Consider the following 13,479-nt stretch of genomic DNA (forward strand, 5'->3'; position numbering starts at 1 on the left):
GTAAAAGCTTCAGTTTTATGCCAAAGGAGGAAGAAGCAGTCATGGGGAGCATCAGCCTGACTCAACATGAATATAACAATTCTGACAAACCACAGATTCCATGGTGGTATTTTCATGTCGTAACTTTAAAGCAGTGTGCTTAAATAGAAGGACTTGTAATGCACACAACTAACATGCTGAGATACTGGCATCAGATGACAATCTTTTATTACCCCTGGTTTCTGATCATTTTATTTGGGAGGTACTGCAGTATTCAGTGCCAGTGTCAGGCACCTAGTGCCACACTTGAACCCACAGTTTCACTCAAAACCCAGTTTTTTTTTAAACAGCGTTGTTTCTTGGAGCTACTCTAAATATACGAAATACTATATGACAGTCATAGTCATACACAACATTATTGTAGGTCACAGTAGAAATGACATAATCAAAATTTTCACTTAGCCTTGCCGCCAGCATCATAATTTTCCTGGAAAATTATATGAAAGTAGTAATTAGTAGAAAAATATTTTACTTACTGTTTTATGCATACTCAGAAACATAAAGCTGTCGTTTAGGTAAAGAGTGCCTCATTCTCCTGAAATGTACAGAGTCTTTGTTCTACCAAGTCTATGTAAAATACAAATAACTGCAAACAATAAATATGACTATTATCAATCCCCCTGCTATTGTATTATACTGTATATGATCAAATACTGACTAAAAATAGTACCATATTTATAGGGTGTTGAGACATATTCCATCTGTTATTCATTCTCTGACAACAAAAAGAGAAGGAAAAAAAAAAAAACCTGAGAATATGGATGAGCATGGCAGAACTGGATTATGTGTCATACATACTAGCTACAGTTTCCAATGTGACTACATGGTCATAATAAATGCAAAACTATTTTGACAACTGTGCATTCTACTGTAAATTTTATGTTTAACATAAGTGTATCTGAACATTTAAATGTCATGACTACTTTGACTAATTTAAATGAAATGAAACTAAACCGACTGCTACTTTTCAATGCATGTGTTGCTTTAGCAAACAGTCTGTCACCTTTAGACATTGCCCTGGTTGTTGCTGCAAGGTGTCGTAAATCGTACCATGTGACCTGCTTTTCTCCTTCATACGTAACTGTTGGCTGTTGTACAACAACACGACATGGCTTTTAAGTCAAGCATTTAATTTCAGGTCTGTCCTCGTTGCGATCCTAATACTATCACATGACTAATCCCTGCCTTGGCAGTAAAGTCACTTTATAGGATTGGCCCTGTATTAAGTGAATGAACTTGCAGTATACCACTGGGATGGATGGAATATTCTTCCACGAATATGAGGCAATGTCACAATTAACTTCTACTTCAACATGGACTGCAGCCATGTGGGATCAAGAATAGGAATTTCATAATTGTGGGCTTCTGTGTATCTAAATCTTGTTACAATCAATGTTCATGCCAGTAATGGATACTGGATGTTTCAGGTTCTGTGTTCAATTCAATTATAATCTTATTTTACAAGCATAATCATACCATCATGTCAGTAATCTGCAATAACTGTTATAACACATTTTTTTTATCAATGAATGTGTTACCAAAAAAAAAAAAAAATTAAAAACAAGTATTTTTTTTAGTTTTTTTTTTTTTTAGCGGTGCAACATTTAAAACACCATGCACAAGTCATTAGAAGTGTGTGTACAGATACTCGAGTAATTTCCCCATCATTGCATAATGGAATCGATAATTCAGAACGTATTTTCCTTTCTATTTAATATTTAATCTGCTCTCAGAATATTTCGTAATCTACCAGAGCGTCATTTCCATATGTTTAATCACACAGGTTATATAAATAAGTAAATAAATAAATAAACGTGCATCAATACTTTGAAAGCTGCTTGCATATCAACAGAAACATAAACATTCAACACCTTGAATGTTATATTCTTGAACATTTTTTTAAACATGTCTTCTTGGTTTACACTTTAATTGAACTGGACAAGAACTGATGTTTCGCAATGAGCACTACCTCCCCTCATTTTACTCTCAAATATTTACATTCAAATTCTGCCGTGTCTGGACTCTTCTACATTATTCAGCTCCATCCGATGCTAAGATCGTATCAATGAAACACTGCCATCTAATGGATATCGGTACTAAGCAGATGCTTATGACGTGCAATATTGAACTCTTTCAGTACTATAAGCATGGTATGCACTCATAGTGTTAAATAAGCTTTCTGAAACTAAGTGTCTCCAAGAGATGATCCCAAATCAGCAAACCTGACTCTTACTACAACCACAACCTCACTCTTATTGCAGTCAAATGGTACAATCATTTTTACCTGGTTCATGGCCCATGCTGATTCTTATTCTGAGATTTTTGTGATTGCCATTCAAAAATGAAAAAAGGGGGGGAAAACTGCTTGTGAGAGGTTAGGCTTGCTGAATTCAATCGAGAAATGAAAAGGGGGCAAACTGTGAAGGTGGTACTGGTGCTGAAATACATGATCTAAGGCAGGGGTTCCCAAAATGTATACACCCCAAGGCCCTCTAAAAAGTTCTCCATGTGCCTGAGAGCCCCAATTTAATGAAAAAAAAATCAACTTAGTTTTGATACTTTCACCCAACACCCACCAGTGACTAAAGCGACTATTTATCAGAGTAGAACATAAAAGTTTTATTTAAATTGTGATGCCATTATATCATGGATGTCCGCAGGACATCTATCTACGACCCCACGATACAAAGGATCCAAGGTGTGCATGGATGACAATGCATTGTGCATATAAATTATGTTACCAAAATCAAAAACAGGAAGAAAAGTTGCAGACTCAAGTATTTTTCTTGCAATGAAGGAAAAACATGACTTATGCAAAATAATAGTAATAATAAAAAATCAGCTTCAACATTTGTCCACTTTGTCAATATGAACTTTGGAATGTAGATATTTATCGTTCCAAAAACCAAGGTACTTTTAGCATGAAACATGCTGAAATGCAGTGTTATCTCTGGTAGCTATCATGCAATCTAGAGCAACAACTATCAGATTAAACAATTTTATCTTAATAATATTCTGAATAATATTAAAAGCAGATTGAAAATTTTCTGTGGCACACTTAGAAGTATCAACATCTGAGAAGACTACAGTGCCATCAGAATATTATATTACATTTTATTTGGCAAATTCTGTAAATTCTACAAACAAATAACCCTAACCAAAACAAAAAGCCAACTTTAATGATCTATTTATTCTTGTGTTATTCTAATGATTTTGATTACGATTGCTATTAGTAGAAAAAAATTCTATATATATTCACTAATTTCATAGTTTAATCTTGTAAATATGTTTGATGACATACTGTGCAGTCAGGCAGAAAAATGCATACAATCACTCATACAGCTTTTAGCGTGCAATAAAGGAGAATTTATGTACCGGTGAAGAAACACACGTAGTTCAGAATGCAGTTTTTATTTTTTCCATTCCCTTCAAAAGAAAATGTATAGAAGAAAGAAATATTTTTTTACAATGCAGCTTCACTACAATATCCTGCAAAAAAGAAACTGAATGTCATTCAAAAAGTCTTCTCTTCTGTAACAGTTATAACAACCTTTCTATTTATATGCAAACATCACAGCTTCCAATGCAAAGTGCATTCCTAAATATATTAGATTGTTCTCTGTACAGGCTTTGGTAAACCAAATACAAAAATAGGACCTTTGAGTCCTGAGTAAAAACATGTCATAGAGGATTTTTAAGTACAATTTGTAGAAAACCAAACTTCTCTTTATTAACAACACTACATCAACAACCCTACATTTTGTGTGTGAATTTACTCATGGCAAAGTACAATTTACGACAGCTGCTTTTCCATAATGTGGCCTTGTATTGTTCCGTGTATTACACTGCAATTGTTTATCAAGACTACAAGTTATAAAGACATTCAGATTTTCTGGTTGGGTAATGAGACACAATGGAAGGAAACAACATGCCTGAGAGTGCACATACAATGTTTGGACACTAGATGGAACAAGAACCTCTGCCAAGAAACAGCTGCTCGTTTGAAAGGTCTTTAAATTTACAATGTCGCAGTTCTTTGAACTGCCCGTTAAGTAAAAGATGTGCATTATTATGAACTGTCAGAAGTTTAGCTATTGTAAAACATAGCTGGAGAGAATTTATCAATACTGTCTTATGGTTGAGAATGACACAAAATGCTGAAAAAATACCACTTCGCTGACATTTATTTTTGCATATCAACACCTGCAACCACGTTGTGCATGAGTTGTCACATTCAACATTTTAGGTTTTTGGACCTTTGTAATACCTTTCTTTGCATTGAGTGCAGTTTCAAATAACAAAAATACCAAACTCTTTGTTTTTACATCATTAAAAAGCTCACATGTATTGTGTACACAAAAATAAATATAGAGTAAAATGTAACTTTTGGGGTTACATACAGTGTATGAAATATGAAAAAATATGTGCTATTAATTCTGCGTAATGGTTATGCATTTTGACAAGATTTCTCCGTTTGAACATTTAAAGCCTGGGATTTCAACTGGAGGTCCATGATCTCAATTAATTCCCCCTACTCCCATCCTGGTCCTCGCTTGCAATCTCAGCCTCCCCACCCCATATTTTTATTGTACTGGAGTCACATAAAAGCACCCAAGATGCCCAGTGTCAAAAAACCTATCCCTTATTCCCAGCCCAAATGGCTTCCAAACTCCAAAAAGGTGGAACATACAAGCAGTACAGCATGTCAAATAAATATTGTTTGATTCATTAAATAAGACAAATTGGTAGGAAAAAACATAAACTAGATGGTTAATAAGACAGAGAAGATGTACATATGAACAGCAAACCAAGGCCCAGTCACACTCTATAAACCTGGTTCTTACTAGCGGATTTCAACGACAAAGTAAAACACACTATTACAGGTCTACAGCTATGTGTTAGTTATGAACCTTTATGAGTGAATAGTATGTATTATATATGTATTGAATGTATTTTCTGCTTTGATATTGAATCTCTGGCTGAATGTGCCACTTTTGAATCCATGTGTAATTCAACATAATGAAAGAGGCCCATATATAGAGTAAATTCAGTTAATTCAGCAATCCTGTAGACTTTTCCTTGGCAACAGACAATTTACTTTCAATAACACCAACAATCATAGCCACCCCATCTTTTTCACTTTGGGGTTACCATAATTCAAACTGAAGTCTGCCTAAAGCCTCTTGTTATGCTAATAGTACAATACTTAAAGAATGCTTATAGTCACAGATTATGATTTATTAATGTACCCAATGCATGCTGGGATAGGCACCAGCACCCCCATGACCGGGTTAGATAATGGATGGATGGATGGATGGATGGATAGATTTTTGGACTGTAAATGTACTACTGTAAAAAATGCATACATGTGCACATTAAAATATATAAGACACAAAATAAAACTATATAAGACAGGGGAAACATTTTGTAACCAGGATTTTAAGTGTTTTAAGATTTTCAGCAGGCATTGAGGCTGATCTTGTGAATATTCAGATCATAAATGAATGGATAAATCTCATTGACTGCAGGGGACTGTGTTTGTGATCAATATGACTTTTGACTGTGAGCACTAAACACATACTTTTACTCAATGTAAATGGCAGCACCTCCAATGAATTTGTGCCAAATTATGTCCAAGAAATGTTTTTGATTGCATGACTCATTCTGCAGCTGCAGTACTGTTGTCAGCTAACAACTATCACAAATGGGCATATTTCCATTCACAAACAGTAAAATGTTAAGTGTTAAATCAACTCTGATCAAGTAGATGTTACTCTAATATAGGAAATTATGATCCCTTTTGGAGTTGAACTCATAGTTGAAGAATGTTGCAATATCTCAGAACACTTTACTGTGTAATGTCCAGCACTGAAGCATGCAAGTCTTGAAGTGTTTACTATGTGGTATTTGTTGTTGGTAGCCTTAATATATTCTTATGCCTACTGAAAATTCCCCACTCCCGTAGCCAAATTGCTTGCACTGTACAATATGAAAGTCAGGCCAAACTTGACTGAAAGATAGAGACAATGTGATTAAGTGATCCTTTTCTAAACTTCTCATAATGATGGCTCAACACATTATGCTTCTTATCTAGAGACAAATACAGCTGCCATCTATTCACATCTTTACAAATATAATCTGCCAGAAACTTTGGGGATTTGATACAGGCCTCAGTGGGGAGGGTGGAAGTTGAAGATGTGGCTAGTACATATAACTCTCTTTTATCCTGTCATTTCTATTCATCCTACATTTCTAACCCCTAACCTCATTCCTGCCTCTGTCATTGCTTTACCATACCTTTTCAAGTCCTCTACTTCCACCCTATAAAAATGTATATCTCCACTGTTACAGTTACAAATCCTCTACTTCCACCCTCTCAAAACCCCTTCCCCACACAGTTGTTATTATTATGTTTTAACCTAAACCACTTCAGGTCTTCTCCTTGCAGTTTCTGAAAACACCTACCCGCGCCATTTCAAGTCTTCCACCAGCACTCTCTCATGTCTTTTTGCCTGCTCCGTTGTGTTTCTGTCTGCGCAGGTGGGCCTCGATCTCGTGTCTGAAGAAGAGCATTCCCAGCTGTCCGTGGGAGGCCTCGTTCATGGCTTTAGACTGCATGCACATCTTGTACTGCTCGGGCGGGAGCTCGTCTGCGCAGCGCTTCTCGTGCCACAGGTGGAAGAGCCCGCGCGAGGGCGAGCGCACCACCAGCAGGTTGCTGTGCAGGTACTTCCTGTAGAGGTGAACGTCCTCCCCGCCCCAGCCCTTGATGTCCACATCAAAGCCACCTGCAAAGACACAAGGAGAATCAGCATTTACAGTTCGCTAAGACTATACTGGACCCACAGCAGTGTTGACATAGATACTGTTGTCCTGTTCTATTAGGACTATTATTGAAGTGACACAAGTTACCAAGTTCCCACAATAGAAATTATTTTCATGATTCATGTTTCAGTACGACTTTATGTTGAGGTGCTGTGTGTGTGTGTGTGTGTGTGTGTGTGTGTTTGTATAAGAGAGTGAAATATCATGTAAGTTTGCGAGGAAGGGTGCCGAGAGAGATGAAAAATGGAAGAGAGGGAGGAAGTTTTTTTTTTTTTTTATCTCTCCATCAAACTGGTAATGCAGAGCTCAGAGTCAGAACAAAGAACTGAAGCATGAAGATAAGAAGCCATTTTCATTTGCCATCTATTTACAAATCAGAGCCTGAAACACGTTCTATTTCCAAAATTTTATCACCTAAACACCCAATGACACAAATGCCGCTAGAGCTCTGCAGCTGTGTCGTTGTTCTGCGCCTGTGACCCAAATAGACCCCACTTGTCCTCGAGTTCCACTGCAGAGAATGAATGGAGGCAGCGAGAGCACTAGAGGTGCTGTGTGATCCTCCTCAATCACCTTATCACATTTTAAAATATAAATTAGCCTATATAAAGCCCTAACCAGACAAATGCACACACACATACACAGGCGCACAGACACACACACGCACGCACACATACACTTACAGTACCAATTTTAAAGATATCCAATCTTTATTGTCTTAGTGGGAGGCATTTACAATCTTGCCCCTGGAAGTCAATGTATTCTGAATAGGGGAAGTAATAGGAAATAAGATATTTTATCTTTGACTACAGAAATTGATATTTTTATCCCACATGTAAAAATAAAAAATAGCAAGTACAAGAAATTGAATAGGTTATAAATAAATAGGTTACAAATCACCATTTCTCCTTCATTACTCATGTTTTCCAATAACAGGAAAAACAAGCTGTCAGACGATAAACGGTCTGAACTGCCATTCCTAGACATATTGTCCACTTTCCAGAAATTGGTGGTAATAAAATATTTTACAACTTCTGATGTCATGGCCTGGCTTTACCTTGAGTGGAAAAATCAATTGAAGCAAACTTGCTAAAGGAGGTGATATCCCAAGGGCTTGCCATATTGCAAATGGTGTGGATTTGGCCATGGCACTTTGCAAATGGACCAGGCTGTCTTTCATGTTTTCTTCTATTAAAATTTAACAAGTCAATTTTCAAGAAAGCAACCAATTCCAAGTTGTGCTGTTTGTATATAAACACTTATGATACCATGAAACATTTACATGTAAATGACATGCAACCGATGCAACATGCACAAATGCAATGAACTTACATGAATGAGGGTACATCTTTCATATAGTATTGCGGATACAGACATTATTTTTATTTTAAAGCATATAGTCTTTAAGATATGTGTATGCCAACACATCAAGTGACATGATTAGTATGTTTAGTAATATGCCCACTGTTAGACATAATTTATATATTTACCTATATTGATGAAATCTGACCTATACTGACAGGTCATGCCGAAGCCAAAATCCCTCCAGAATCCTGTATCTTTTTTGATTACCTGAAAAAGATAAACACACCAATTTGTTTTTTTTTTTAAACAGGTCAACTTGACTGTCTTAAAATGGTTCGAGGTTTTGTATAATGTGTTTTTACAAAAATTGAAACATTTAGAGAGGATACTTTACCAGCTGCTGTTCTATTGGTGGAATGTTGTCATGGTGACCATAAATCAGGCTTGGGTTATACTGACTGAATAGAACTGGATAGAATACTTTTTTACCTAAGAGATTGGGAAAAACGACATTATCTCAGAAATGGACTGTCATTTGATACAAACAAGATGGTTAAGCCTAAAAAAAACCCCTGAAAAAAAACACTTCAATTTAGTAGAAGACACCCATACTTCTTAATGGTAACTAACAGTTCTCATGAAGCTCACAGGTGATGTTCACCCAGTTGGCTTCGTTCTTGGGCTTCAATGGATGAAAAATGACCACTCCATCAATTACAAAATTTCTCACCGGGACTTCCAATCATTGTTCAAGCCAAGTTTGTGCCATGTGGTCCATGGTACCTTGGTCCAAATTATATGTGCCTGTACACTGCGAATGCATAGTACAGGACATAGTATAATATATATTATTATTATTATTATTATAATAATAATAAAAAAATATTATAATATAATATATATAATATAATATAATGCGTATCAATGACTGTTTCATGCTGAATTTTCACATTTGTTACATGAAGGTGACTGTGAATCACTGATGCTCACAGATTTCTCTGAATGAAAGCGGTCCTCACCGGGCTGTGCATTGAGTCGGCAGGAGTCCAGAAACTCGGCTGTGAAGTAGATGTCCACGTCACAGAAGAAGAGGAGGACGTTGCCACCCTTCCACGCCCTTGCGCCCACGTCCAGGCCCCGCCCCCGGGAGAACTCCTCATTCAGCTGGATCAAGGTGAAGTTCTTGAAGTTTATCTCTCTGCACAGAAGAACAGAAGGCTTTCAGTCTCTTGTGGTAGGTGTTTAAAAGTGACTTGCATGAACTGAACTTTCCGCTTGCTGAGCCATCACTTAAAAAATGATAGAATGACCAAGAGCCCAAAAACTTCTCACCCACAAGGTTGAATGATGCCTACAGAGAAATATCAGGAACTTTTATGCATGTAATATCAAGTACATTTCCTGTTTATTTATGATGGGCAAGGACCATAAAATTATTTTGTCTTGAAGTGGATCTGGTAATGAAATTATAAAGTTGCTTACTTTAACTCAGGGGGCGATTAAATCTTAGATGACATGGTTTTGCATAATTCACATTACAATTCAATTTAAAATAAGCTGTAAAGGTTGTGTGAGGAAGGACAAAATAATAATTGGAATGAGATAGTTTATTATTAGGCAGAACAGTGGTGTAGTGAATAGCACTTTTGCCTCTCAACAAGAAGGCACTGAGTTTGAATCTTGGCTGAGGGCCTTTCTGTGTGGACTTGGCATGTTCTCCTGCGTCTGCGTGGGTTCCCTCTGGGTACTCTCGTATCCTCCCCCAGCCCAAAGGCATGCAGGTTAGGTTAATTGGAGAGTCTGAATTGTCCTTGGGGAATTAATTTGTGAGTGAATAGTGTGTGGGCCATGCAATGGATTAGTGACCTATCCAGGGTATTTCAGCCATTCACCCAATACTGGGATAGGCCACAGAACACCACCCAGCCAACAGCTAAACCCCCACCTCCGACCCCACGATTCTGACCCTGGAGTAAGTTCTTTGGATGGATAAATGGATGGATGGATAGTTCATTACTGTAATGTCTTACAATGTAGACTAAAAAAAGGAATCAAAGAAAAAGCTTAGTCAAGTTTTATTTTTCATTGACCAGGCGATTAAGAATTAAGAATGTGAGTTCTCGGTCAAGCACCCTATTTTTGTCTTTAATTCCTAGGACAGTCCCACAAGAAATGTAGCATGCATTGCCCATTGCCATAGCCAGGATGTGCAGGAACAGTATAGGACACTAAGGAGCTGCTTCCATTAAAGCAAGACTCAGATTGTCAGAGAAAGGTAAGCACTGTCCAAATGATTCACAAAACCTGTTGATTAGGTACAGCACACAATAGCCCCATCCCTATTAGTCATCGTTAATTTCCACAGTGCAGCACAGAAAGACCGTCTGTATCCTGAATTTCAGAAACAAAAAAAAAGGTCCTGATTAATCTCTTATCTAGGACTTGCCTCTGGGCAAAATGAATTTTTCAAATGAAATGAGTTAACCTAATAATTGGCAAACTGATATTAAGTGGGCACATGGTACATTAAAAAGATAATACCTCAAACACCTGACTGGAGCTGTGCCACATTTCACAAACATTATCTCCCATTGCAACGTTCTCTGTGCTTCATTCACCCACAGTACCAAGGGATGAGTAGAAGAGAAGACAGACAGAAGACAAGTGGTGTGATTTTATATCATTGCCCGGATGGATAACTGAGCATAACTGAGCAAAAGATGCACAGTAATGAGAACAACATGCTGGCCAGGCCCACAGTTATCCTTAGGCACACTTGTGAAGGTGAAAGGCAGTTATGTGCAGTTTTCTTTGAAGCACCTTGAGGTACACTAGTCCTCAGTGTTGTCAATGTCAGCCATTTTGCCTCTGGTGATGTACCTGTTACTCAGAGTGCCAGGTTTGTTTATGCCCCATGACACAGCCATCAGGAAATGCTTTAAATAGCTAATGCTATGGGAGAACAAAGTACACAATGCAAATATGATGAATAATTTACTTTCAGGCTTCACCTTGAGAAGGAAGTTTTAGAAAATGTGTCATTACCTCACCAGATTTAAAAAAAAAAAGTTTGATTCCTATAGAAGAGAGTACTAAAGATGGTCTATCAAGAGTAGAGACTGCTTATTCATTTTTTATTTACATTTCAACCCCTTTCCTCTTAACTGAAGGGTCCTGCTCATCAGAGACAGTCACCATCTCAATATGATAGCATATTTACAGTATGTGCCTGAATCACAGTCTGATATTTTAAAGTATCTAAGTATTCCTTTTTAGTGCATCACATACCTTATAAACAGAGCACACCCCAAAAAGGGGACTGGCACAGGTGTGTAGATTAATCAAAAAGATTAACTTTCAATAATCATCAAATATTCACAGTGCACACAAGTTTCTTTTATTCCTGTACCCCGCCTACAGTAAAAACATTGTTTTTGCTGCCCATCCTTATTCATTAGAGCCAGGATTGAGAGACGTCAGTTATTTTTGAATGCCTTGAGTTTCCCTTTGTCTTGTTTGTCATGCAAAATCATTTATACCTTCAACACTCTGACTCAGTGACACCAAAGTGTCGCCAATCCTTGAGAAGTGTTTGGAACACATCAGATGGAGTTGACGTTGACATGCTCTGACACAGCTGCAGGTCTAACAGTGCCACTAGGTCTGTCTGAGTCATGCTGACAAATGAGGAGAATTAAGAATTTGATTCCATTATGGGGTCCTCACTCAAAATTAAAAATCCTTCCAGTTAAACGAACTGGCAGGACGAAAGCAATGTGTAATTTGTCATATACTTACATGTACATATTTGGCAGACACTCTTATCCAGAGTGACACCTTACATCATACAATAAGATCACAGCAGCTTTAGTATGATAGCACCTTTATGCAGTAGATGGTCTGCTTGGTTATTCTCTAGACCAGGGATAGGCGATTTTAAATATGAGTTTTTTTTTCACCAATTACCCTGGCTAAATGAGCTAATTAACTGTATACACCAACACTGGTTCACTCATGGATTAGATCACGGTAAAACGCTTCATATCGGGACACAAGAACAGTCTGCCATTCATGTGTTGATCAAGAAATGTTGCAAAAATGTCAGATGGTGTAAATATAGATAATTAAATAATTAAGGCCAGAAGTTGTCATGAAAATCATAAACAGATATGGCCCTTTTCGCCTACCTCTGCTCTAGATCACCAACACCAACTTGAAGTAATATCTCCAGTTTGAATATTTCTTTGTGTAGTACTTCTCCATACAGTTTAACCCAAATCAACCTCTGGGTTATAGCACAGGAACATATTGATGTGATGCATAGAACTTTCAGATGAAAAATTAATTTGACCCTGGAGTAAGTTCAGGGGTAATCCAACAAGAGCCCACTTTTTAAGAGTACTTCTTAAGAGTACTTCTTAGGGTCAACAAGGCATCTGCTTTCTAATAAGGGACACTGCAGTCTTGTTGTAGTTCAGCCACCAGTAAAAGTTTGGGGGCCAAAACAGGATAAATGCTTGCTTACTAATATTTTGGGCACGGGAACACCAGTTGAGGAATTTATACTGGTTTACAATTCTAAAGATGGAGAGAACGGTTTATTCCAGCTCATCAAAATTCCTCTACAGTAGGGAAAGCCAGCTAAAAATAGCCAGGATTTATTATTTTTCTTCCTGTATGTGTTAGCAAATTCAGATTTGTCTGCAGGGAGTCATCATATTCTTGGAAAAAAAAAAAAAAAAGCTAGAACTGCTCACGTGCCTGGGGAATAGATTGCAGAGGGGTGGGGTGAGGGGCAGATATTTCCATATTCACCACTAGCATCCAAAGAGTATGTGTTGTTATTTCAAACTGCCAAACAAGTCCTCCACTCTGGGCCATATAATTCATAATTAAATTAAGTTATTACAGGGAATGAGTGAATGAGCAAACTGACAAATGGACAGCAGAGCAGTAAGGGTCAGTTTACTGGGATAATTTGGATTAATTATCCTCTCTACACTCCAGTCTGTTAAAGTAATTCATCTTAATGAACGTAACTGCACAGTGCCCTACGTGGTGCAAATTACAAGCCCTCAGTGTGGCTCTTAGTGTGCTTATTATGCATAGGTTTACTGGGCAGGAATGCACTGCAGTGGTTAGGAGACTGGACAAAGCATTGCAGGCCTAAGTGCAAAATGTCATCTGAACAGGGTGCTTCAGTGTAAATGTTCTACACAGTAACATTTTCAGTGTTAATTCAACACTAACAGAGTACACATTTACATTACATTACAGGCATTTAGCAGACCTCTTATCCAGAGCGACTTA

At 37.5% G+C, this 13,479-nt stretch overlaps 1 protein-coding gene across 2 annotated transcripts in view; it reads right to left on the bottom strand.

Annotated features, from left to right (window-relative positions):
• Positions 1–3,434: 3,434 nt before the first annotated feature.
• The window catches only part of csgalnact1a (chondroitin sulfate N-acetylgalactosaminyltransferase 1a), a 43,063-nt gene continuing 33,018 nt past the window's right edge, over positions 3,435–13,479 (bottom strand). For both annotated transcript variants that reach the window (XM_064307321.1, XM_064307322.1), the window contains exons 5-8: positions 9,189–9,367; positions 8,564–8,658; positions 8,355–8,436; positions 3,435–6,827 (exon numbers count right to left, since the gene is read on the bottom strand). In XM_064307321.1, the coding sequence (XP_064163391.1) occupies positions 6,538–6,827; positions 8,355–8,436; positions 8,564–8,658; positions 9,189–9,367 (646 nt within the window). In that variant the 3' untranslated portion in view covers positions 3,435–6,537. The remainder of the gene's footprint in view (positions 6,828–8,354; positions 8,437–8,563; positions 8,659–9,188; positions 9,368–13,479) is intronic.

Source organism: Anguilla rostrata, chromosome 14 (assembly GCF_018555375.3).
Source record: "Anguilla rostrata isolate EN2019 chromosome 14, ASM1855537v3, whole genome shotgun sequence".
Classification (NCBI taxonomy): domain Eukaryota; kingdom Metazoa; phylum Chordata; class Actinopteri; order Anguilliformes; family Anguillidae; genus Anguilla; species Anguilla rostrata.